Below are 23,408 nucleotides of genomic sequence, written 5' to 3' on the forward strand. Positions count from 1 at the left end.
AAATTGGGGATTTACCCATATTCAACTGAAACAAGGTCCGTAGAAAACATAAATTACACAAATGACTACCTTGAGTCACATAGTAACAGTATAATCATGTAATTTCCCCGATTTCTTTTAGAGCTTATGAAATTCCCCAAAATTCTATCAGAAACCCTAACTTTTTGAAGGACTGTGTTCAAAAAATACACACATGCAAATGGAGAAAAGCTACCTTTGTGCGTATTGAACCAAATCACCACTTATCAACGTCTTCTCTGCTTCTTCTCACCTTCTTTATGTTTATTTTTTCATCTTTTCGTGTCCAGTTCCTCTACAACCTTTCTCACTTCCCTCTCAACCCATCGTCTCTCTCTGAAATTAGGTTTCTTCTGAGTGTGTATGAGAAGAGTGAAATGAGTGGTGAAGCAAGATACACCCTCCCTTTATACAAGTTCGGCTGAGGTGAGGTGGCTTCGCGCCATTTTTTCCCGCGGGAATAGAGGGGTGGTACGTGATTTCCCATCTCTGATGACAAGTTGGGATGAGGTGATCAGTTGCTGCCATTTTGGAATAAAGGGGCGGTAGGTCGTTTCCCATCTATGTTGACAAGACTAGTCACAGGGGGAGAAAAAGGCTCCACAAGCAACCAAACGTGGGTGGGAATTGATTTAGAGGGTACATACGTCATTGACCATTTTCCATCCATTCCGTCAGTGGACAAACGCTGACAAGGGAGGACAGTGTAATTTCTGAAACGCGAGGGGGGAATCTGTAGTAGTTAGAAACCTTAGAGGACGTCTATGTAATTTGTCCCAACTAAAATAAACAACAGAACCAGACTATAAACACCTCATACTGGTTCAGATAGATTCAAGCTTGAGATTTACCAAAAGTCCAAAACCATGGTCAGAAAGCTCCTTTACGAATGATGGTCACAAAATCAAAGCTGATGTGAAATATCAAACCCAAAGAACCCTGTCTTCAAAAACCGGTAAATCAAAAATTGTAAAGGTAAAGCCAAAAGACAGGAGGAACTTATCTCGTAAAACTCAGAAATTAGGGTTTAAAAAAAATTTGGAGGATAAAGCCAAAAGTAGGAATCAGAAATTTGGAAAAGAGACGAACTTACCAGGCAGCACTTCCTATAGGGGGCAGCCTTAGTTCGCCGTTGTGCTTCAGAATCTTAACCTGTCCATGATGAGATTTTGGCCTGAAATCTTGCAACCGAAGCCGTCTGATCTTGGCCTTGGTTTCAGCCCACTGGACTTCACATTCGGTGACGGGGAAACCTTTGATTAGGGTTTTGGGTCAGGGTTAGCTTCGTAGTGGAAGGAGCTCAGGAGAGAAAGGGAGAGGGGGAGGGAGGAACTCAGGCGGCTCTTGATCAGCCAACTGTACCCCTTTGTAGGAGAAGTACAGAAGAAGATTAAGAGTAGCAGGCGCTGGCGTAAACCAGGAGGGGCCGTAAATCAGATCAGAACAGTTACCTTCTCTCACCCAACGCACAGAAGAAGATCCTAGAAGCACTCTGAGAAAAAACACAGTAACAAAACACACAGAAGAAGAAGATCCAACAAGCACTCCGGCAAAACCACCCTCAGTCGACGAGAACACAAGAATGGAACGTACCAGCACCCGCTAGCGTGATAAAGAAGTGAGCAGAAATAAACGGCTAAGATTCATCATGAATCCCGCGAGGTAGCCGGATGACACCAGGTATCCACCTGTACAGATGGAGGCAAAATTACCATTATACCCAACGCACAACAGCACAGCTCTAAAAATCAAGGGACTTAATTGGAAAAATCAAGCAAAAATTGGCAAGCGAAAACTCATTATTATAAACAGTAGGATCCTTCAACACGATATAGATTAAATCATAGCACGAATGCCATGCCCGTTGAAGGGAATAGACTTTGATTTAAGAGAGATTAATTTTGTTTATAATGGTGAAGTTGGAAATGTGGGAACGAAATAAGAATAGTTACAAAGGCGTATTACATCGATTGATTAAAGTAGCAAAGTGCCTAGCTGATTTACTGCATACCCTATTTACATATGCTAAAGTAACGTGATTGTAGTACAGTTTATGGTAGCTAGATACATGGTCCTAAAGTACTCAGAAAGCAAATTATGTAAACCAAAAGAATTACTTCTCGAGATAGTGGGTCATTTGTTGACACTCTCAAATCAGCCACACAGATTTTTGTAGCGTCGGCTATCGCGCCAGCTCCCATTGCAAACACAACTTTCAAGTCCCTGCGCACACATGCTGCAAGAAGTGCCACATATTACACATAATGAATCAAGAAATCGTAAATTGAAAAGTAAAACTTCTATCATATTCACAAGGAATTTGAACTCATGATAGACAACTTAATAACAGGAATGCAGGTAGTACAGAATATTTTTCTGCTGGAAGCTAATCAGTCACAAGTTCCAACCTAAAAGGCTACAAAGGAGAACTATTAAAAAGAAAAACCTAAAATCTTAAATTATGGCTGGATTAGGAAACTCCAAATCACATCTAAAACAACATAGGGGCTGCCAAATTAATTGCCTGCAATTGTAGGTAAAAAAAAAAGAATCAAAACAGTATTTCAATTGTTAGTGGGCTTTCTAGAAGAATATAGGGCAGAGATTATCACGATTTTGATGCAAGAAGTCGGTTATTACTATCTACTTGTCGCGCCCGCCAAACCAAAGATGACATACTGCGCAAAAGATATGGCAAAAGTACTCCAAAAAAGAGAGAGTTACTCAAGAAAGAGAAATGAGATACAGAGGGCAATCGGAATTGTTTTAATTTTTCTCCAATGAATCTCCAAATATTAAAATGAACCCCATCCCCCACACGCCAACCCGCTCCACCACAACAACAAAAAAAAAGCGGCATTGGCCAATCAGAATGGCATTGCTTACATCGTCCATAAAAATAAAATAAAAAGTCCGTAAAGAACAATCCACACAAGTACTGTTGTTCACCTTGAATATGAGTTGCCCATGTCAAAGAACTCCATGATCAAGGATATCTCCAGTCGTAGAGGGTTCGAGCAATCAAGTTGTCCGTTTTTCCTAGCTCACCTGCACAAGAACTTAATGTTAATGAAGCCACTTTCCAAATCAAATGGGCACGTCACTATTTACCACAAACCTAAACGTAATGGACCACCTGAACTATCATCCATTCATCCCACACAACCAATCACCAATGAGCCTCTGTATGAACTTAGAAAACAAAGTGAACTAAAAAGAAATGCCATTCCTTTTCTTGCCATCTCTACTTTGTTTTGCATGACCTATTACAATAAAAGAGCAAATCAACGCAAACATTTTTAATAGCCAATGGAATAGTATAACCTACACATAGTAGCAATGTCGGAGGTTCACCTTAAAGAATGGGTTACACTTGTCTCTAAAAGCATGTCCATAGAGAGGCACATAACCAAAAGATTACTTTTGAAGCACATAACCTTGCACCTTTCTGTAAACTATTAACTTCGAGCATTTAGATATGGAAAACAAAACCTTAAAATAAGATAAAGGGTGAAGCAATTGCAACCAACTGATGCTATAATCAAGCATATGCCACAAGGTAGACAGTAGGACACAAAAGAAGCTACGGAAAATTTAAGTTTTGAAGGCTCAATTTGATTTGCACAAACTTTTTCGGTGAAAACGTTTTACCCAAAACTAATTGCCCATGTAGTTACAAGACAACAATGCATTAAATTCTTACTGCAAGTCTAACAATAGTTAACCCAAAGCAACCACAACATTGCTCTCAAATTCCTCTTTCCTTTAATTGAACAGGAGTAAAAGCCAAATTCTAGGAAAAGATATCACCATATAACCGTTGGAATTGGTAAAAGAAGTTCAAAGACTTCTGCACTGTTTTATAGGATCATATACATTCAACTCTTATAGGAGAAGCCCAACAATAAAATAGAATAATTTGCGCTCACAATCCTCAGCAAAACGCCACACAAACACAAACAATTAAAAAGATATAAGGAAAAGCACCTAACAAAGCGAGTAGAAATCAAATGAATGCGAACTAAAATCTAAAAAATCCTACCTCATCACATAAAATACTGAAATGTCATATAATAGAAGCACATATATGTTGGATATCAACGGTTTTTCAGGAAATTTAAAAGTCCAGATTAGTTATTCCAGTACCATTGTCAAGCAAACACACCCAAAAGCATAAAAATGGAATGATGGTTCAGGATACTAATCCCTTCTGCAATGAAAGGCACAAAAGATGAACAAAACATTTGAACTTGTGAAGCATCGACCACATGACAGGATACAGATACGGCACAATATGATATGATACACCATATGTCGAAAAGAAAAAACCTAAAAAAGTAGGATATTTGGCCAAGTGATAGGATATGGATAGAATTAATTCCAGATTATATTGATGCCAAACAAATACTTAATTGTATCCATTGTATAAGTTTCAAACACATACTCTACTTGTGCCAGTAACATCTTCCAAATTCATGTGTGATATGTGAATCATTCAATAATTGGTGCGACAAAATGTATTGCAAAGTAGTAGTTAGTTGAGCAAAAGAAAGATGATGCTGTATTAAAACTTTCAAGGATATTAAATGCACTCTTCATCAAATGTTATGGTAAGAAAACCAAAACATGGTTATACATACCAGCAAGTTGTAGTTTCAGCACCAACCACGCAGAAAGCAGATGTAGAAAGAACAAACTAATGGCTTAGGTTTTCCTATCAAGGGGCAACTGAAGAAGAAGTTGAAGGAGAAGAGGTAAAGCAGTGGTTAGCAGTTGTTGTAAGTGTGATTTGTTCTGAAAGCTTAACTGGAAATGATGTTGCACACAAATTAACATGCTTAAGGCCAGTCAATACTATATTCAGTTTATAAGCAATGATTTTTTAGTTACAAAACATAACTAATTTGTCAATAATGTTTTCCGCAGCAACATTGACGAAATTGAACAATTCCAAACAGCAAGATGGGTATCGCCACCAAAGGCAAAGTGGAGGATATACAAATTTACTATGCATAAAATGCACCCAGCTGTTATGACTCTTCAGCTTCACTTGGATGTTTGTCAAATGGTAAATTTCAAAAAAAAAAAAAAAACAGATCTGACAACAATTGCTGAGGATGAGGTTCTACTCCAGAACAACATTGAAGCAGTTTTTTTGGATATGCCAATGACGAAACTGCAAAAGCTGCCAAGATACTTTACAATATAATGCTATAGTATTATTAGTTCTTGTATTAAAAGGTAACGAAAATATTAGACAATTATTCTTTTTATGTCAGAAATATTTTACTTACAGAGACCTTGACAGTTGACACTCTTATTCTACGGTTCAAATATTACAATCTAAGCTTCGTAACAGTTTGAATGCGTAAATTACAGTATCTGTTCATTCAAATAAAAAGGAAAACATAAACTTAAGATTATTCAAATAGATTCCAATACTTCATAAATTTGAAGAAATTTAATTTCAAGCATCAGAGGTACGCATGTATGAGAAACCGAGGAGTATCGGTATCCGATTCGATTAGGACAGGAACATGACTCGCTCGTAGAAGTATCCGTGAGTTGATAGATTTCAACCAAACCAAATCCTTATGTTTTGTTGCAGAATCACTAACACTTGTTCCAAACTGGTTCCTATATCACCATGATTCCAACATTAAGTTGGAAAATTGCAAGTGTAAAGGGAAATCAATCGAGAATATGATGCAAAAATATGCAATAATGCATCAAAGAACCTGGCTATATTTTCGTAACACAAGGATCCTTGCACTGTCTTCAAAACAATATTTACTTTGAACTGTTATACGGCCAATGTCAATGAGTTGTGGCCGTTGATGTAGACAAACTAGAACGAAGAGACGGCACAAACAAGAGTATACAGTGGGAAAAACAAAACAAAAAAGCAGAAGAGAAGGCCATAATACCGCCTTCCTCATCTTGGTCGTCGTTGACGGCATCACTGACTCTCCATCAACCCGTTCTCTCTCGTCCTCTTTAGCATCGAGTTCATCTGCACGAAACGAGGGAAGAGAAAAAAAAGTGAGTGCCTCATATTTCGTAGCGAATGTTTCGGAAATCCACATTTTCGTGGAGTGAGAGTGGGGTTTTTGCCTTCGTCGTCTGGCTTCGGTTGTTTCTGGCCATTTTCTGAAGAGAAAATTAGGGGACCTTAGTATTCGTGGGCAGTTGCGATTCGAGCAAAACCCTAATGACAGATGCTTCTGAACGAGAAGAATCTGGATTGTCACGATTTATAGATAGAGAGAAGAGAGAGAGGAATGAGCGAGAGAGAGAGAGAGAGGGGTTTGTGAAAGGGATTGAGGGATCGGTTTTGGGCGGTGCAGTCCCACTGCTCTCTCACCACGTCCTCCACTCCGTGTACATATATGGAGAACATGTACAAAGACCAATAAACAGCAATACATTGAAATCACTCATCTTCGTCGATGTTGACGGCGTCACCGTCGACGGGTTCTCTCTCGTCCTCTTCAGCATCGAGTTCATCTGCACAAAACGAGCGAGGATAAAGGAAAAAATACGTGAGTGCAACAGATTTCGTAACGAATGTTTCCGAAATCCACATTATCGTGGAGTGAAGAAAAATCGTCGTCTGAGATTCCATTATTTCCTGCCATTTTCTGGAGAGAAAATTAGGACACGAAGAACCCTAGGATTTGTGAGCAGGTGTGATTCGAGCGAAAACCCTAAAAGAGCACAGATGATTCTGAACGAGAAGAATCTGTAATGTCGCCATTTAGGGAGAGATAGGGGTTTTTTAACGTAGAGAGAGGGGTTTGTGAAAGGGTTTGAGAATCGGCTTTGAGAGAGAAAGAGAGGAGCACGAGAGAGAGAGAGGTTCTGAACTCTGTAATCGGTTTAGAGGGAGAGGGGGGGGTAATCAGTTTAGACTTGAGAGAGAGAGAGAGAGATACGTTGAGAACGAATCTGTATTGGAAAGAGAGAGGAGCGTAATCCGTTAATAGAGAGAGAGAGAATCTAGAGAGAGGGAGGAGCGTAGTCCGTTTATGGAGAGAGCATAGTCCGTTTATGGAGACACAGAGAGAGGAGCGCGCACGAGTGACGTTCGTGGGCCTGTTAAAAAATGGGAAAAAAAATTCAGTGCCGGGCGGTTACCCGTGCTCGCGCATTCGAGCCGTTCATTCCATATTTGAACGGTTCAAATCTGGAGAGAGAAAAAGTAAAGAAAAAGTGTTGAAATAAAAAGAGAAAGAGGATTTCAATCCGAGCCGTCTAAAAGTGTATCGGATGGCTCGGATGCGCCGAATGATACCAAGTAAGATATACCCGCTCGGTACTGAAAAATCTCTCAAAAAATGAAGAACATGTACAGTTATTTAGGGAGAGAGAGACGTTTGTGAAAAGGGACTGAGGGAATTGGTTTTGGGCTGCTCTCACACCACGTCTTTCACTCTGTTTACATGAATGGAGAACATGTACAGTTATTTTAGTCTCTCCTAATAAAAATACCAATATGGCCTCAATTTCTGCGTGACCAAAAAAAAATATGGCCTCATAAAACTTTTTTCTATTTCCCAACTGGAATACAGTGTTTTGTGTTTCCTGGTTGAATATATCATGAAAAAATAAAAAATTTATCTTGTTGGGTAATTATTGTCTTAAAAAACGAGAGATAAAAATAGGGTAGCGATTCTTCTAAGGAGTTATTTCTGCATCCCACTTTTTATTAACCACAATAATTATTCAAATGTCCTTAAATTTTGTACAAAAAAAAAACATTTTGAAAGGTTATTTTGGTTTTTTTTTTTGGTAACTTCACACACAAAAAAACATGAAAGAAGATTGTGATTAGTAAAAAGGAGAGTGCAGAAATCACTCTCATTCTTCAATTTCTTGTTTTATAATCACATTTAACTTATTGCAAATATATAATTTACCGAACAAAATTTGTCAACAAATTGATACACTCGAAAGCAAAAAAAGTGAAAAAGGCATTGAAGCCATCACTCACCTTTGTGTTTATTTTATGATGAAAAGTACGTTCAATCAACATCTTTAAATAAACCAGCTATCCATAAATAAATAAAAATGGCTAATGATCAATTTAATAAAAAAACAAGTAGTGCTCCTTGATACTACCTCTCCTACCATGCTTCGAATCTTCATTTTGGTTATTCAAATCTTCATTTTGAAGAATTTCCCTCCTCCAACCATATTTCATTTGAGGTCTTCAAAATATGAAAAACCTTCTTCATTTTTGTTTTGAAAATTTATTTTTACACTCCCCTTTTTATAATTTAAACTCTTTTTTTTATTTTTAATCTACACGAATCTACAATATTGCTCTTAGATGTGTGAAAAGTGTATTGAGAAAATGACAAGATAGTAATCAAGTGAATAAAGACAAAAAAAGAAGTGCGAATTGTAAAAAGGGAGTGTGAAAATCATTTTTTTTTTATTTATAGGCTTTAAAATGCTTATAGTTTAATATATTATAATTATTTATCATAAAATTCATATAACTATAAAAGAGATTCACGCTTCTTTTTAAAATTAGACCAATCATCAATATATCTAACAAGAAATTTTAAATTTTGGAGGGAAGGTTAAAAGGGTTTGGAGAGAAATTGATGAAATTTTAAAGAAATGAAGAATGATAACTGGAGTTTAGGTAAATAGTTGTATTCTTCAAGTTTATATTTTGAGTTTTATATATATATATATATATATATATATATATATATATATATATAGAGTCCCCTTTTCCTAAGGACCACCTTAACTTAATAAAATAAGGACCTCCCTTTCTCGATCGAATTTCGATGATCCGAGCCGTTCAATGTGTTCAGAGCGTGATTTTATGAGTACATGAAAGAAATCAGCAAAAAAAAAGATCGGAAAGGGCTTCATCCAAGCAGTTTTTGTTTATTTTTTATCAAACGGTTCAAATTAAAACTGCTCGAATGAAGACCTTCCTGGTCTTTTTTTTTGCCGATTCCTCGCCGATACCCTTAAAATCACGTTCTGAACACATTGAGCGGCTTCGATCATCAAAATTCAAACGGAAAATGGAAGAAATGGAGAGGTCCTTATTTTAACTAAAATAAGGACCACCTTATTTGAAAATGACTCTATATATATATATATATATATATATATATATATATATATATATATATATTGTTTTGATGATTCTTCAAAATGAAGAATTTTACAAAATTGAGTACGAGATGCTCTTGGGGCCCACTTTAGTTTTTCTGGACTTTTTGTCAAACGTTAAAGTTTTGTCCAAATCTAATACTCCAGTAGTAAAAATAAAAAAGAATCTACCCATAAAAAAAAAAAAATTTGTTGGAAAGTCCACTATAGCATATTTGTAACCCACTAAATTCACTTCTAAATTTCATAGGGGAATTTTTAGGCCGGTCCTAAAAATTAGCTTCGGACTTACTTTAGTCCTGAACAATTATTTGTATTTTTTATTCCAACCATGTCCCATCACGCGCATCAGCGCATGGAACTAGAGAGCATGTAGTATAGAAAAATTATCCAATGCTCCATAAGCATTAGTGCACCATTAAAACATTATTTAAATTTCAAAAAGTCATATCTTTTGTTGTAGATATTCATTTTTTTTAAAAAATTTATTTTTGGAACCTGCTTGACGATATCTACTAAACAAGATCTATATTGAATATAAAATTATGTAAGATTAAAAAAATACATTTTGCTATGAGAACTCTCTATGAGAACTGTTTCTATGAGAATTGCCTCCATGAGAACTGTCTATGAAAACTATTTCTATGAGAACTATCCCTATGAGAAATGTCTTTATGAGAACTGTTTCGAAAAAAATACCCTTCTCTATGTGAATTGGCTATGAGAACTGTCAATTCTCATAATCAGTTCTATGAGAACTATGTAAAATGGCCATGTGAATTGAAAAATATATAGTTTAAATAGCCTAATCACGCACTAAAATACATAGTTGTTATAGAAAATACACAATTCTCATGAATAATACTCAATTCTCATAGAAAATACACAGTTCTCATAGATAGTTGTCATGGATAATACACAGTTCTCATAAAAAATACACTGTTCTCTTAGAAAAATACACAAATCTTATAGACAATTCTCATAAAAAAAACAATGTTCCAATAGAAAATATACAGTTTTCATAGAAAAATATAATATTCTCATAGAAAATACACAGTTCTCATGAAAAATACATAATTCGTATAGACAGTTCTCATAGACAAATACACAAATCTTATAGAAAATACACAATTCTCATAGGAAAAAACACAATTCTCATAGAAAATACACACACGAACAAAAATTGAACAATTTTTCGAAGTACCAAAAAATTGAACAAATTCGTAGTACTTAGCTAAAATCCAACCAAGTGCAGTAATAGTAATAAAAAAATAAGGCTGAAAATACATAATTCTCATAGATAGTTCTTATAGACAATACACAATTTTTATAGAAAATAAACAGTTCTCATAGAAAATACTCAATTCTCATAAACAGTTCTCGTAAATAATACACAATTCTCATCAAAAAATATACAGTTCTCATAAAAAATACACACTCGAACAAAAATTGAAAAAAAACAAAACTTTTCAATGTCCACAAACCATAAAGCTCCATGTACGTACACAGTTTTCACAAACCACAAAACTTCCACGCACATACCCATAAGATTTTCATTGGCCATACATTCAGTCTGTTCTCGTAGACAGTTCACATAGAAATACACAATTCTCATAGAAAAATACACAGTTCTCATAGAAAAATTCACCGTTCTCGTTGAAAATACACAGTTCTCATAGAAAAATTCACAGTTCTTATTGAAAATACACAATTCTCATAGACAGTTCTTATAGAAAATACACAGTTCTCATAGAAAAATCCACAGTTCTCATAGGAAATACACAATTCTCATAGACAGTTCTCATAAAAAAAATACACAATTTTCATAAAAAGTACACAGTTCTGATGAGCAATACACACGAACAAAAATTGAAAGAAAAAAAAAACGTATGAGTTAGATTGTTAAGCTTTGTGCGTCTTTACTCTTGCCTAAGAACAGAGCACAAAGGGGATCTCAATTTGTATTCATTTCTGATTGGTGAATAAAAACTCACCATTGAAGGCTCCATGTCCAATTTTTGTTAAATTTGCAAATTTTGCAGCTCCGGCCATATGGAGAAATATAAACGTATGACATCGATCACTACCGCTGCATCAATCGATCACCACCGCCGTCAATCGGCCGGAGCCCATCATCTTGAGCCTCCGCTGCCCATCATCACCACCCCATTTTCTATCCGATTGATCATCAGGAACCAATTCAAAGATACCTCTTTTCGTAGCAATTAATCCTGTCATTGATACCTCTTCATTTGGTTCAAAGATTTCATATTCCGTTTCAAGGAATGGCGGCGTGCAAGTGAGCGGTTCAATTGGGTGCGTATTCCGGAGGATGAAGAGCACAATGAGGAAAGTCGCAGAGATACGGTCGTTGCAGAGCAGCAGCAACTGGATATGTTTTTAGATTACCTTCTCGATTCGCCCATCCAAGAACACGAATTCTCATCAGAGAGGAGACGGTGGCAACTCTGTTGAAATCGTTGACTTATCCGACGGCGGCAAGAACGCGAATTCTAGTCGGAGAGGAGACGGCGACCGTGGTTGGCGCTGCTCCATCGGTGGAGGGAGAGCGAGAGAGAGGTGTTGGTGACAGTGGTTTAGAGAGAGAGAGAGAGAGGAGGGGTTTCAATTTTACATTTACTGTGGAGTGGAACAGGGGCAAAAAAGTCTTGTAGTAACGTAACTGAGCCATCTAGCTTCGGTAGAAAATATATAGGGTTGGGACCAAACCAAACCTAAAAAAGAGGACCGGCCTCTAATTTTTTAAATTTCATAACCCCTCTAGTCCACTAATTAGGTTTTGGTGAGGCCTTAAGTCCAATTCAATTAAAAAAGGAATTAGTTTAGGACCAAAATACCCGTACCTTTAAAAACTGTTAATCTGATATATCTTACTCCTATAAAATCTCTTATATCCCACTCCTATAAAATCTCTCATATTCACGTTGTTCCCATATCCAAAAGGTAAACAGAGTCCAAACGAGAGAGAGAGAGAGAGAGAGAAGATTACCCTTTCCATTCAAATCCCATATTTTTAGCCTATTATCCGTTCTACGTTTGAAATCCCAACAGTTACGTTGGAATAAAGCGACAGAAATTTCTCATTTTCTGATACACTATATATAACGTAATTGTACATATATAACGTTATATACTCGTTCATCAGTTCTCATTTAACGTGCGATATTTACATTTTACGTTATATACTCATTTATCGGCTCGCATTTAACGTTATATGAGTTTTTGAAATCTTTTTTTATTATAATACAAGAACATATAACATTTCACGTTTACATCTGAACGTACATATATTAATATAAAATGGTATATGTTTTATAATTTTTTTGGAGTTTCGCTGCACAAAAACTCTCATATAACATTATATTTTTACTTTATTGAATTGGTCCGCGCAGCGGCCTCAATGACTTGCTTCGAGTAACAATAAATGTTCTTTTTTTGTTGGGAGGTACACAAGTCAGCAGCTTTCATATAATGTTATATGTTCTATTTTTTTTGAGTTTCACAGCATAGAAACTCACATATAACGTTATATGTTTTACTTTATTGAATTGGTTCGCGCAACGACTTCATTGACTAACTTCTGATAACCGTATATAAATAATATTATATATGTTTACAATGCAAAAACAAACAAAGAACTTTATATGTGTATTACTTTGCCACATAAATAAATACACACAAAAAAAACGTAATAAGTTTGACAAAAAATAAACATATAGCCTTATAACGTTATACATGAGATTCTGTCCTTTCTAACTCTAAAAAAAATGGGAAAAAAAAGAAGATGAGATATTGTAACTTATTTCCCTTTGTTGCCGTCGCATTCTTCACAGTCGATTTCACATGTAACTTAATACTCTTCACCCCTTGAACAACTGCACAAATAATAAGTTAGTAAGGCCGCTGCGCGGACCAATTCAATACAGTAGAACATATAATGATCAAAGTTTGATATAATCATATCTACTCGCAATCAAAACCCTAACTTATATATTATTAACTGTTCAATTGTGCTTTGCTAATGAGTTCCTATATATACCTTGAACTGGACTCAGTTACCAACATTGATATAACCATATATAACCCTATATATTTGTTGAACAGAACATCATATATAATGTCTCATGAGATAGTAGATCATATATAACGTTATATAAATCAGAAACTATATATACATATATGCAAAAGCGACAGAACATCATATATAATGTCTCACGAGACAGTATATCGTATATAACGTTATATAAATCAGAAACTATATATACATATATGTAAAAGCAACAGAACATCATATAAAATGTCTTACGAGACAGTAGATCATATATAATGTTATATAAATCAGAAACTATATATACATATATGTAAAAGTGACGAAGGGCGACGATCGACGACGAAGGACGACGGCGGGGAGGAGTGCGATGTCAGCGACGAAGGGCGACGATCGACGACGAATATTTGCAACAATCGTACCTTGGGCTAGGTCGACGATCGACGACGAAGGAAGTCTGGGACGTGGGTTGATCTCTGTTTTTCATCCGTTGATCTCATTGTTGGAGTGACGACGGCAATCGAGTGCTTGACGATAGCGACGCTGGTATTTAAGTGCTTGAGGACGGCGACGACGAACGAGTACTTCTCGCCGATCGAGTGGTTGAAGACGAACCGATTGGCTAGGTTGGGAACTGGGTCTTTCTTCTGAAAAGAGATGAAACAGATGAAAATGGGATGAGGGGGGAGGGGGGGATGGGGGTGGGTTTTTATAAGTTTTAAAATGGGGAGAAATTTCAGGAATCGGAAGAAATTTCAGGAAATTTCAAATTGATGTTTTTGAAATGGTTGAAAAAATGAGCAAAAAGTTTTTAAAAAACAGGGGTATATTAGACCTAACAGGGTTATTATATCTTTACTAATAGGTTAGTGGATTTAGGAGGTTTTAGAATTTAGAAGTGGACTTAGAGCATCCGCAATGGGAATAATCAAAATCGATAATCAAAATGTGTCACGTCAGCATTTAATTATCCATTTAGTTCATAATCAAACCTAACAAACTTGATCTCCACATTGATTGTTTTTGTATCCCTATAAAAAAAATCCCCACAATACGCAATGCATCTATGTCAAATTGCAAACGAGTTCCAATCACGCACCCGACCACACCAAATTATTCGTATCGATGAGACGATTCTAATGTGAGGTGTTTTTTAATTTTTTAATTTTGAATTTGGTTATTGGGTTTGGTTATTGAGTTTTGGTTATTGGTAAAAGTTGTTAAGTTTGGTTATTCAAATGTCAAAATTTGATGAGTTGCTAAGAGGTTGCTAAGTTTGGTTATTACAATGTGAGCATTTTTTTGAGCAAACATTGCTAATTTTAGCAACTTTTTAATTTTGATTATTACATTATGGATGCTCTTAATGGGTTTGAAAATTGCTACAGTGTACCTATGAAAAATTTTTAAAAAAAAAAACCGACGGAAAAATTTGCCTAGTTTTCACCAAAACTTGATTGTCGTCCAAGTCGGTCATCACTCGGCGAAAGAGCAACATAGCTCTCCACTTTCGCAATCCCAATTGCTGGAATCTTCTGTTCCAAACCCCCCAAACCTCAACTAATTCTTCAATAATCTCCTCCAATGTCGGTATGTCTCTTCTCCAGTCTCTCGCTCTCTGTGTACATAGGCATAGGCATGTGGATGGGGTAATGAATGGTCCTTCCCAGAAACCCTAGTTTTTTTTTTTAATTATTATATTTTGATTTGTAGATCTTCGAGTACAACGGAAGTGCCCTAGTAGCGATGGTCGGAAAGAATTGCTTCGCCATCGCCAGTGATCGCCGTTTGGGAGTTCAGCTCCAGACCATCGCCACTGATTTTCAGAAAATCTACAAGATCCACGATAAGCTTTTCATTGGTCTAGCCGGACTAGCCACCGACGCTCAGACTCTGTATGTATAAGTACTGCGCTGCTACTCTCTATCTCTATCTCTATCTTATTTTTGTTGCATCTATTCTCACAATGGCATCCGCATGTAGTAGTACTATTAGCAGGAAAATGACTTTTGGTTACCACTGTGTTTTGATACTTATTACTCCAGTAGTATACTTTTTAACTGGTACTATGGTTCTATTTGACTTCTGAAGGTATCAGCGGCTTGTGTTTCGGCACAAGTTGTATCAGCTTCGAGAAGAGAGGGATATGAAGCCCCAAACCTTTGCTAGCCTTGTTTCTGCCGTTCTTTATGAGAAGAGGTTGGTAGAGTGTACATGTTTCCTTACATGTGTATATTATTGCTTTTCGTGTTTGTGATTGATTCTAGACCGGAGTCTGGAGGCCGTAGTCCAGAATTCAAAGCTAGAGCAGGGCCTCCAGTCTTCGTGATTGCTTTTTCTAGACTGATGTAATCCCAAAGATAGTGTTTGTGATTGCTTTTTTTGTTTGTGTTTGTAATACCATTAACCGAACAGTAGACAGGCTGACGTAATACTCAGAAACGTAACAGTAAGCCAACAGGAAACCTGTGCTTCATGTGTCCTTTACAAGTCGAAATGTGTCTACACTTGTCCCTTTTACGATTCCAAAACATATCCACGCAAAAATGTTTCTGATCCAAGAGATTTAAGAAAATACTGACACATCTTTTAGCGTGTCGGACATGTCTCTGGGATGTGTTTGTGCATGTCCGTGTACTCAATAAGTAGGCCTGGGGTCCGCTGGGGTGGACCAGGAATTTTGGTTAGTGGGGTCAAGAATTAGATTTTCATATGCAATTTTTTTTTTCTACGCACTAGTCCAAAAATAACCAAATTAAGAGGTTAATTCTAAGATCGATATGCACTAATAATTCAATTTTGCCTCAAATTTTTTTTTTTGATAAGTAAGTAATTATATTAGAAACGTGGCATTAAGGGAATGCTGCCCGAATACAAAAAGGCCACCACCAGAAAAAGGCCCTATACAAATTTTGCCTCATAATTGGTTCCAAAAGACTTATTATATTTATAAACTAATGCATGATAGTCTCATTCGTAGCTCTATCAACTCTCGAAAAGAAGAGAACGCTTGGGATTTCTATGCATTTAAAACAAGTTGGGGCAATTTAGAGATTATTTGTGGGGTCAAAATAGCAAAAGTTGGTTGCAAACTATCAAATGTTCTTGTGGAAAATCAAAGTGAGTGGGTTCACTTGACCCCAAATGTCCCTTAGTGCCTCCGCCCGGCTGGGGACATGTCTGTGCATCTTGGGTTGAATGGGGACCAGGTTCGGAAAAATCAAGGGAATGCTTGGTTGCTTGCGCCTTTGTGCTTGGTGTGAATGATTTGGTTAAAGTGATTTGAAGATCTTTTATGGCCTGGAGGAACCTATTACTAGGCTTAAAGACCATTGTATTACTCGAGTTGGGTGCTGGATAGAGATTCTTTGCTGTAATTAGGATGAGCCTCTTTGGGTCTTGCCCCCTTTTGTGTTTTCGTTGTTACCTAACTAACCTTGTTTTGTTCCTTTGTAATTGGGTAGCATTCCATTAAAGTTACTACTTTTATCTCTTATGTTTATATGTATCTTACTGTGCTTATTCAAAAAAATGGGGATATACATGCAAGTAGGTATTCTGGCTTAAGAACATGTTTTGGTGGATGGCGCCGCACGATAGAATAGCGATGTGATTTAGCATTAATCCCATTGTAATTGGTTGTGAAATGTACCACAGTATGTGAGCTGGCAATTGTTGGATAGCTTGTTATATGTTGTTGGGCCCATTTCCTAATAGCTTAAACTTTTAGGACAATTGGTAACTTAACATGGGAGAGGGCTTGGGGTCAAATATCTCTATTTGCATTGATTCCCTATATCCATCAGCATTATCTTTCGTACTTTTGCATTCTTTCGGAATATGAAAGGATATTTACATCTCCACGTCAAGTAGTGGGATTCCCCATTTCCTCACAACTTAAGCTTTTGAGACAATTGGTAACTTAACAACAATTTCTAAATATTTAGCCTCGTTACATGGACTACGACATGTATAATGGGTGGTTGGGTGTGTCTCTAGTGTTGGATATGTCAAATCTTGAAGTTTAGTGACAAATGGACATTGTTGAATATTCATGTTGATGTGTATATGATTCCATCCTTTAGGCCCAAGAATCACGGGCATGTATCCATGCTTTTCATATTGTATTGCTACATGGTAGACATTGGTTTAGACACAAACATGCTTGACACGTTCTCGTCATGTTAAAATATGTGTGCGAGTACTATTATTATTATTATTATTATTATTTTGCGTAAATTAGCTTGAAATATAAAAGAGGTTAATGCCTTGTTCGGATGGAGATTTGAAAATTTTTGGGTTTGGTTTTTGGGGTAATGAGTGGAGAGAGAAATTATGGTAATAATTGGAGATAGGGGTAATGAGTGGAGAGAGATAGAGAGAGAAATGAGAATAATGATTGGAGATAGGGGTAATGAGTAGAGAGAAATGAGAGTAATTATTGAAAGTAGGGGTAATGAGTGTTTTTGGAATTGGAAATTTTTTTCCAAAAACCCAACCGAACAAGACATTAGCAAATGTACAAGTTTGCAAGGGGCATACCCCAGGAAACAAAAGAAAAAAGAAAAAGAAAAAGAAAAAGAAAAGAAAAGTGCATTCTCCCCGGCACAACCTGTCGGGGTGGGATAGTAACAAATCCATGCACAACCCACATGGATGGGTATAAATATGCAAAATACAGTAAGCGTAGTAGAAAATGATGTCTAATGCCATGCACAACCTACGAGGCTAGGACATAAAACAACATAGTAAGAAAAATAGCTAATGCTTTGAACAACCCACAAAGTAAGGAAACATAGCAACAGTAGTAGCACCCAAGTAGAACAACTGTCTCCAGTAACACAATAGTTGTCTACATTGCAAAGCATCAAAAGATAGAGAGGAGATAATATATACCGCACGCGCATGGCCCTCTGATCCTTCTTCTTCCTTGATCGTTATCCATGCAATATGTCATTGTCCTCACTTCTGTCATCAATGTCAGCTTCTTTAGCAAGTGCTTCTGTTGCCTTCATTGATGCATGCTATGATTTTATGTTTTCAATATACAACCGTGTAGGTTAAAGAACCACATGTCTTTTTTACTTTCTTTTGCCTATCAGTGCACAATAGCAATATAAGCAATACGAACATAGATATCAACACAAATACGGATACGGACACGATGACAAAACAAAAAATGGAGACACAGACAAGGTGGGAGACATGCCAAAGATAAAATAAAATAAATAAATAACAGATTTTTCGTATGTTTTGGAAGCTCTTAGCAAGTATTGTATGTATAAACATTCAAAGCTAAATAGAAACTAACGGATCCATTGGGCTTTTTATATTATCTAATAATGGAAACAATGAACTTGATACAAAATACAAATTCTGTGTAATTAATGCATGATCATCAAATAAACAATACACAAGGCACGAGTGACAACTTTTCTTGGCAAATTGTTATAATGTGTGTGGCCCTCCATCGTGCCTCCATACTTGTTTCACACTTTTGCTTGAGACACACTTGTTCCCAGCGTGTCCCCTGCTCAAAGTAAATTTAATACAATTAATGGGAAACACATGATGTATCCCATACGTATCTCTGTGACTGAGCGGCGGGCCGGTGTCCCGACGTGTCTGAAATGAATATACAACAACTACTTTGGTGCATCGGTGGTTCATAGATGACAACAAACATTTTGAAAACAAGAAGAATTAATTGACAAAAAGGTGTAGTATCTGACAAGCGCCAATTGGCTGGCGTATAAGTACTGAGGCAACAGTATTGTGTGTTACAGAATGTGCTAGGCAAGCCAAAGAGTAGTCTGGAATTTTTCTCCTGCTTTTTTTTTCTCTTCCTTTTTAGTGTGAATTTTTTGTGCATTACAATTCCAATACAAAATTATTGGCATCAATGAAGGGATGCATTCTATGTTTTTCTTCACTTTTTAGTTTTGTGTTTTGTCTTATTCTTGGTTCTGATATGTGTAGTTTGTGAAAGCATAAAATTGTTTGGGTGTAGGTTTGGTCCATATTTCTGCCAGCCTGTGATTGCTGGATTGGGTGATGAAGACAAGCCCTTTATTTGCACCATGGATTCAATTGGAGCCAAGTGTGTATACTTTCTTCTCTTGTTTTATCCATTGTTTCTGAACCATCAATACACTACAACTTCCCAGAGGCTTCTTGTTTTCTTGCTTTATTTTTTGGGGGTTTTCCCCCCCACTTTTCTTAGACTAAAATGTCGAGGATACATTGATGTCTAGTTTGTCTAGTCTTCTATGCGTCTAATCTTTCACGAGCTTAGATCACCTCTGTGCTTGAGCACTGTCACTAAGGGTCACACCTCTAGTTGTTTTCCTCACTTTGTTCTTCGACACAATATGTGATGTTGTGAAATGTTGGTATATAGCAATTTTTGAAACTTGACTTGAAAATCTGTCAATCTTCTGAAATTACTGGACTCTTTTTTCTGTGAAATTAAATTGTTAGAAGTTCACAGATGTTCAAAAAAAATTGAGTGCTTTTGTACAAGGGTTGTATTTAATGTATGCTCAAAATCACTGTATACATTAAAGAGCGCAAAACCTTAAATGATTATCCTTTTCCTTAATGCTCTCCATGTTGTGGTTGTAATTTAACGCGTGTTCAAAGTCACTGGATACATCAAGAAGTGTGATGCCTTAAGTGATTTATCCTTTTCGGACGCATTCGATACTTTTAGTCAATTTCAACTCACCAATGTGTATTTTGATATTTTCTGATGTTTCAAAATTTAACAAAAGTGAGGCTGTCTGTCCACCTGTCAATTCTGGTGTCTTCGTTAGCATGATTTAATGCAGTTTTTGCTTGTTGCTTTCCTTGTTTCATGAATCAGGGAGCTTGCAAAAGATTTTGTCGTTGCTGGCACGGCCTCCGAGTCTCTCTATGGTGCCTGTGAGGCAATGTTCAAGCCTGACATGGTTTGTTGCATCTTTGAACCTCGAAGTATTTTGTCATATGACATGCCAATTTAATTTTCAATCTGGACTTGAATTAGACAAAAAAAGAAGTGACATTTGAAGCTGTGTTGTTGTATATAATTCGTAGATTACATAGCAGCAAGAATAGTTGCATATTGCCATTCAGATCTATGAAACACTCATTTTGAAGAAGCAGAACTTTTTAAAGCTTTGTCTTGGAACTTGAGGTTATGTGTTCAAATTTTAGGGCAGCCACTTGGTGCATACGATGTTAGAAGTTAGGTTTGTAGCCTATCTATTCTCTCCTCTCAGTCGTTAGTCTAAACTGGGTGTACTGATTAATCAACCTCCAAGGGAGTGGGAGTCGGAATACAAGGCTTAGTTTTGTTTGATTTCTGGAAACATTCCTTTATAATGTTGGATGATATAATATAACGAAAATCAAATGCATGTATGTGAAGGACCAGTATACAGAGCTTAATTACATGTTTTCCTCTTTTTCCCATTAACAATTATTGTTGTCACTTTTTTCCCTTTCTTCGGGGATGGTTGGCGTTTTCAAATATTTTTTTGTTTGACGAGTTGAAGCCATGAGTCTGAACTCGTTTCTGCTCATCCTTGTTTATATGATTATATTGATCTCTCCCATCACGGGGAAAGTAACAAATCTATTTGGTTTATATTCCTTATTTCACTGCTCAACTTGAATCTTATGCTCTTAACTGCGCCTTTGACTCTTTGTTTAATTATCATTCAGGAACCTGAGGAACTCTTTGAGACAATATCTCAAGCACTTCTATCATCTGTAGATCGTGATTGCCTGAGTGGTTGGGGAGGACATGTCTATGTTGTGTAAGCCTCAATGAACTGCTTATATGTTTTGATTTTATACTCAATTCTTGAAAGCCTTGTACATTTTCTTTACTGGTGGTGATACTGAGCATGAGAGTAAATTAAGCATCTTAGACTTCATCTCATGGTTTGCTGTTGTTACTTGCCCGAACTTTGCATCTTGATTTTTTTGACGATAAGTTCTGCTAGACTTAATATTCAATATTTCATTTACATTTGAATTTGATGAACTAATGTTTTTCATTGGTAAATGAGCATTTATAAAAGGTAAAAGAGTACTATATCCTGAAGGGCATAATCAGAAGAAACAAGGGTAAAAAACACCAAAACCTTGGACCATTGTGTTTCTGGTTCAAACAAATAAAGGCCCTAGTCCCATCAGAAAGGGGAACGGCTGATGTTAGCACCATTGTGTTTCTGGTTCATCACAAACTCATCCCCCTCTTTATTTCTTTGATATTTTTCGTTCATGGATTATCACTGAACCTCCTTTTGGTTAGTTCTTGGGGAAAATTGTAGGAAAAGGTTAGGATATGTTTTATTCTTGCTATAGGCAATTTAACCCTAACTGATCATAGGATTCAGGTTTAACTGTTATTGTAAAGAGAGGAAGTGCAGCAATATTTCATTCACAGCATAGAGGGAAGACAGTGAGTGCAATAGAATTTAGATGTGCTTAGTGTAATTCTACCCTGAAGTATGCAGAAGTTCTCTCTTTGATGAGAATTGTGTTAGTCCATGTTTGAGAACTTTGAAATTCTAGACCAAATGGAGCGCATTGCTTATCTTCTCTCTTCTTCTTCTTCTTCTTCTTCTTCTTCTTCTTCTTCTCTCTCTCTCTCTCTCTCTCTCTCTCTCTCTCTCTCTCTCTCTCATGCATGCACAACCATGCATTTTTCTATTATTGCTATTTATCTTCTGTTGCTGAATTTCTTGCTATTCAACTGTTGTCCAGTCCCTTTTCTACCAGTGCACTGGGAAGTGATAATCACTAGCTAACTTGTTTATTTGTTTGTATTTGCTGCAGCACACCAACAGAAGTAACAGAGAGGATTCTAAAGGGAAGGATGGATTGACCAGTTCCAGTACAGTTGAAGCCCAATTCTTTTCACTGTCCCCTTTGCGTATTTTAACTGAATATCAATTTGATGATGCAGGAATTTCTCCGCTTTCTTCGTGGAATCCCATTTTTTTCCACTGTCCCCTTCACTTTCTTTGTGCGGCCTGATACTGTACTCTGATAGTAATTTATAATTGGATTCGCCTGGTTTCAAATTATCTTATGGTTATGCTGGAGAGTTAGATTTTCTTCTGTGTTTTGTAATTGTGTACCAGTTTGATGTTTCTTTTGGGAGAAGGCCCAGTTTTATAGGATAAATGGACAGCCTTTTAGTGTGTCTATTTTACCTCGAGCTTTTTATCTGAAAGTATGTGATTTTCTTCTTTCGAATTTTATCAAATGCATATGGCGCGCCGGTTTTGATTAGGGGAGGAGACGAAAAATATGAGTGACACAAATCTTGGCTACACATATATAGATAGTTCTTTTGACTTATGCATCAAAGTTTTTTTCACCGGCCAATTCGCATTTCTTTTTATTGCACGCTCTTGGATTGGAGTCCTGTTGAGACCGAGGTGGGATTGCAGCGCGTGGTTTGCTGTGCAACGGATCTCTATTCGATGATCCGAATTGTCTATCTTGTAGGGCTTGCTGGATAGAATGTCCGTGAAAATTCAAGTCGATCGTACAACCACAGCTACCTTGTTGGAATACTTCTTTTTTCAGTCATGCAAAAAAAAGATCTTGCTCGTCAAAATAAAATAAAATATTAGACTCGTCTATTTTCTATGTAAAAGTGCTTCTACAAAGTTGCGGATGTACGATCAACTTGAAGCTTTAAGTGGACATTTTTATCCGACCAGCCATACAAGATGAAATGGGTCGGATAATTGAGTACAGATCCGGACACAGCGATCTGTGCGTTGTAGTCTTTAAGTGGACATTTTATCCGACGAGCCATACGAGATGAAATGGGTTGGCTCATTGAGTAGAGATCCGGACACAGCGATCTGTGCACTGGGACTACAGCGAAGCTGTGTCCTTGTGTCATAATCCGAAGTAGAGATAGCAGAAGCGAAGGTGTGGGGGCTTCGGCGATTACCTCGGTTATCTAACCGGACTACCATTAACCGTAGTCTCATATCAGGTGTGACCGTGTATACTCCTCTGAACTCGCTCGGTGTCAAGTCTCCTGTTGGCGCTTCGGGTATTACCGAAGAACAAGCATTCCGTTAAGATCTCTTGAAAGAGTAGCGCACCAAGAAGGGACCAAGAGCGACACGTGGCGGAAAGAATCATCTAGGCCAGGTCTGGCCAT

The 23,408-nt window shown here is 36.9% G+C and overlaps 1 protein-coding gene and 1 long non-coding RNA gene across 2 annotated transcripts; both read left to right on the forward strand.

Annotated features, from left to right (window-relative positions):
- Nucleotides 1-6,041: 6,041 nt before the first annotated feature.
- Nucleotides 6,042-6,458, forward strand: LOC131329113 (uncharacterized). Its single transcript, XR_009200634.1, has 2 exons — nt 6,042-6,264; nt 6,298-6,458. It is a non-coding gene; the product is annotated as an uncharacterized LOC131329113 (long non-coding RNA).
- Nucleotides 6,459-14,659: 8,201 nt separating this feature from the next.
- On the forward strand, nt 14,660-22,431 carry LOC131329114 (proteasome subunit beta type-3-A). The gene is made up of 7 exons (XM_058362188.1): nt 14,660-14,818; nt 14,942-15,123; nt 15,320-15,427; nt 19,239-19,328; nt 20,094-20,178; nt 20,936-21,030; nt 22,058-22,431. The coding sequence occupies exons 1-7, from the start codon at nt 14,813-14,815 to the stop codon at nt 22,104-22,106; spliced, it is 615 nt and encodes a 204-aa protein (XP_058218171.1). The 5' UTR covers nt 14,660-14,812; the 3' UTR covers nt 22,107-22,431.
- The last annotated feature ends 977 nt before the right edge of the window (nt 22,432-23,408 follow it).

The sequence above is a fragment of the Rhododendron vialii genome, chromosome 6a (assembly GCF_030253575.1).
Source record: "Rhododendron vialii isolate Sample 1 chromosome 6a, ASM3025357v1".
NCBI classification, from domain to species: Eukaryota; Viridiplantae; Streptophyta; class Magnoliopsida; order Ericales; family Ericaceae; genus Rhododendron; species Rhododendron vialii.

Bases quoted from the DNA above. Each gene is read 5' to 3' on its own strand.
- LOC131329114 (XM_058362188.1), top strand. The intron at 15,428-19,238 runs GTTGGTAGAGTG...GTTTGGGTGTAG, and splicing joins GCCGTTCTTTATGAGAAGAG to GTTTGGTCCATATTTCTGCC. The intron at 19,329-20,093 runs GTGTGTATACTT...TTCATGAATCAG, and splicing joins ATGGATTCAATTGGAGCCAA to GGAGCTTGCAAAAGATTTTG.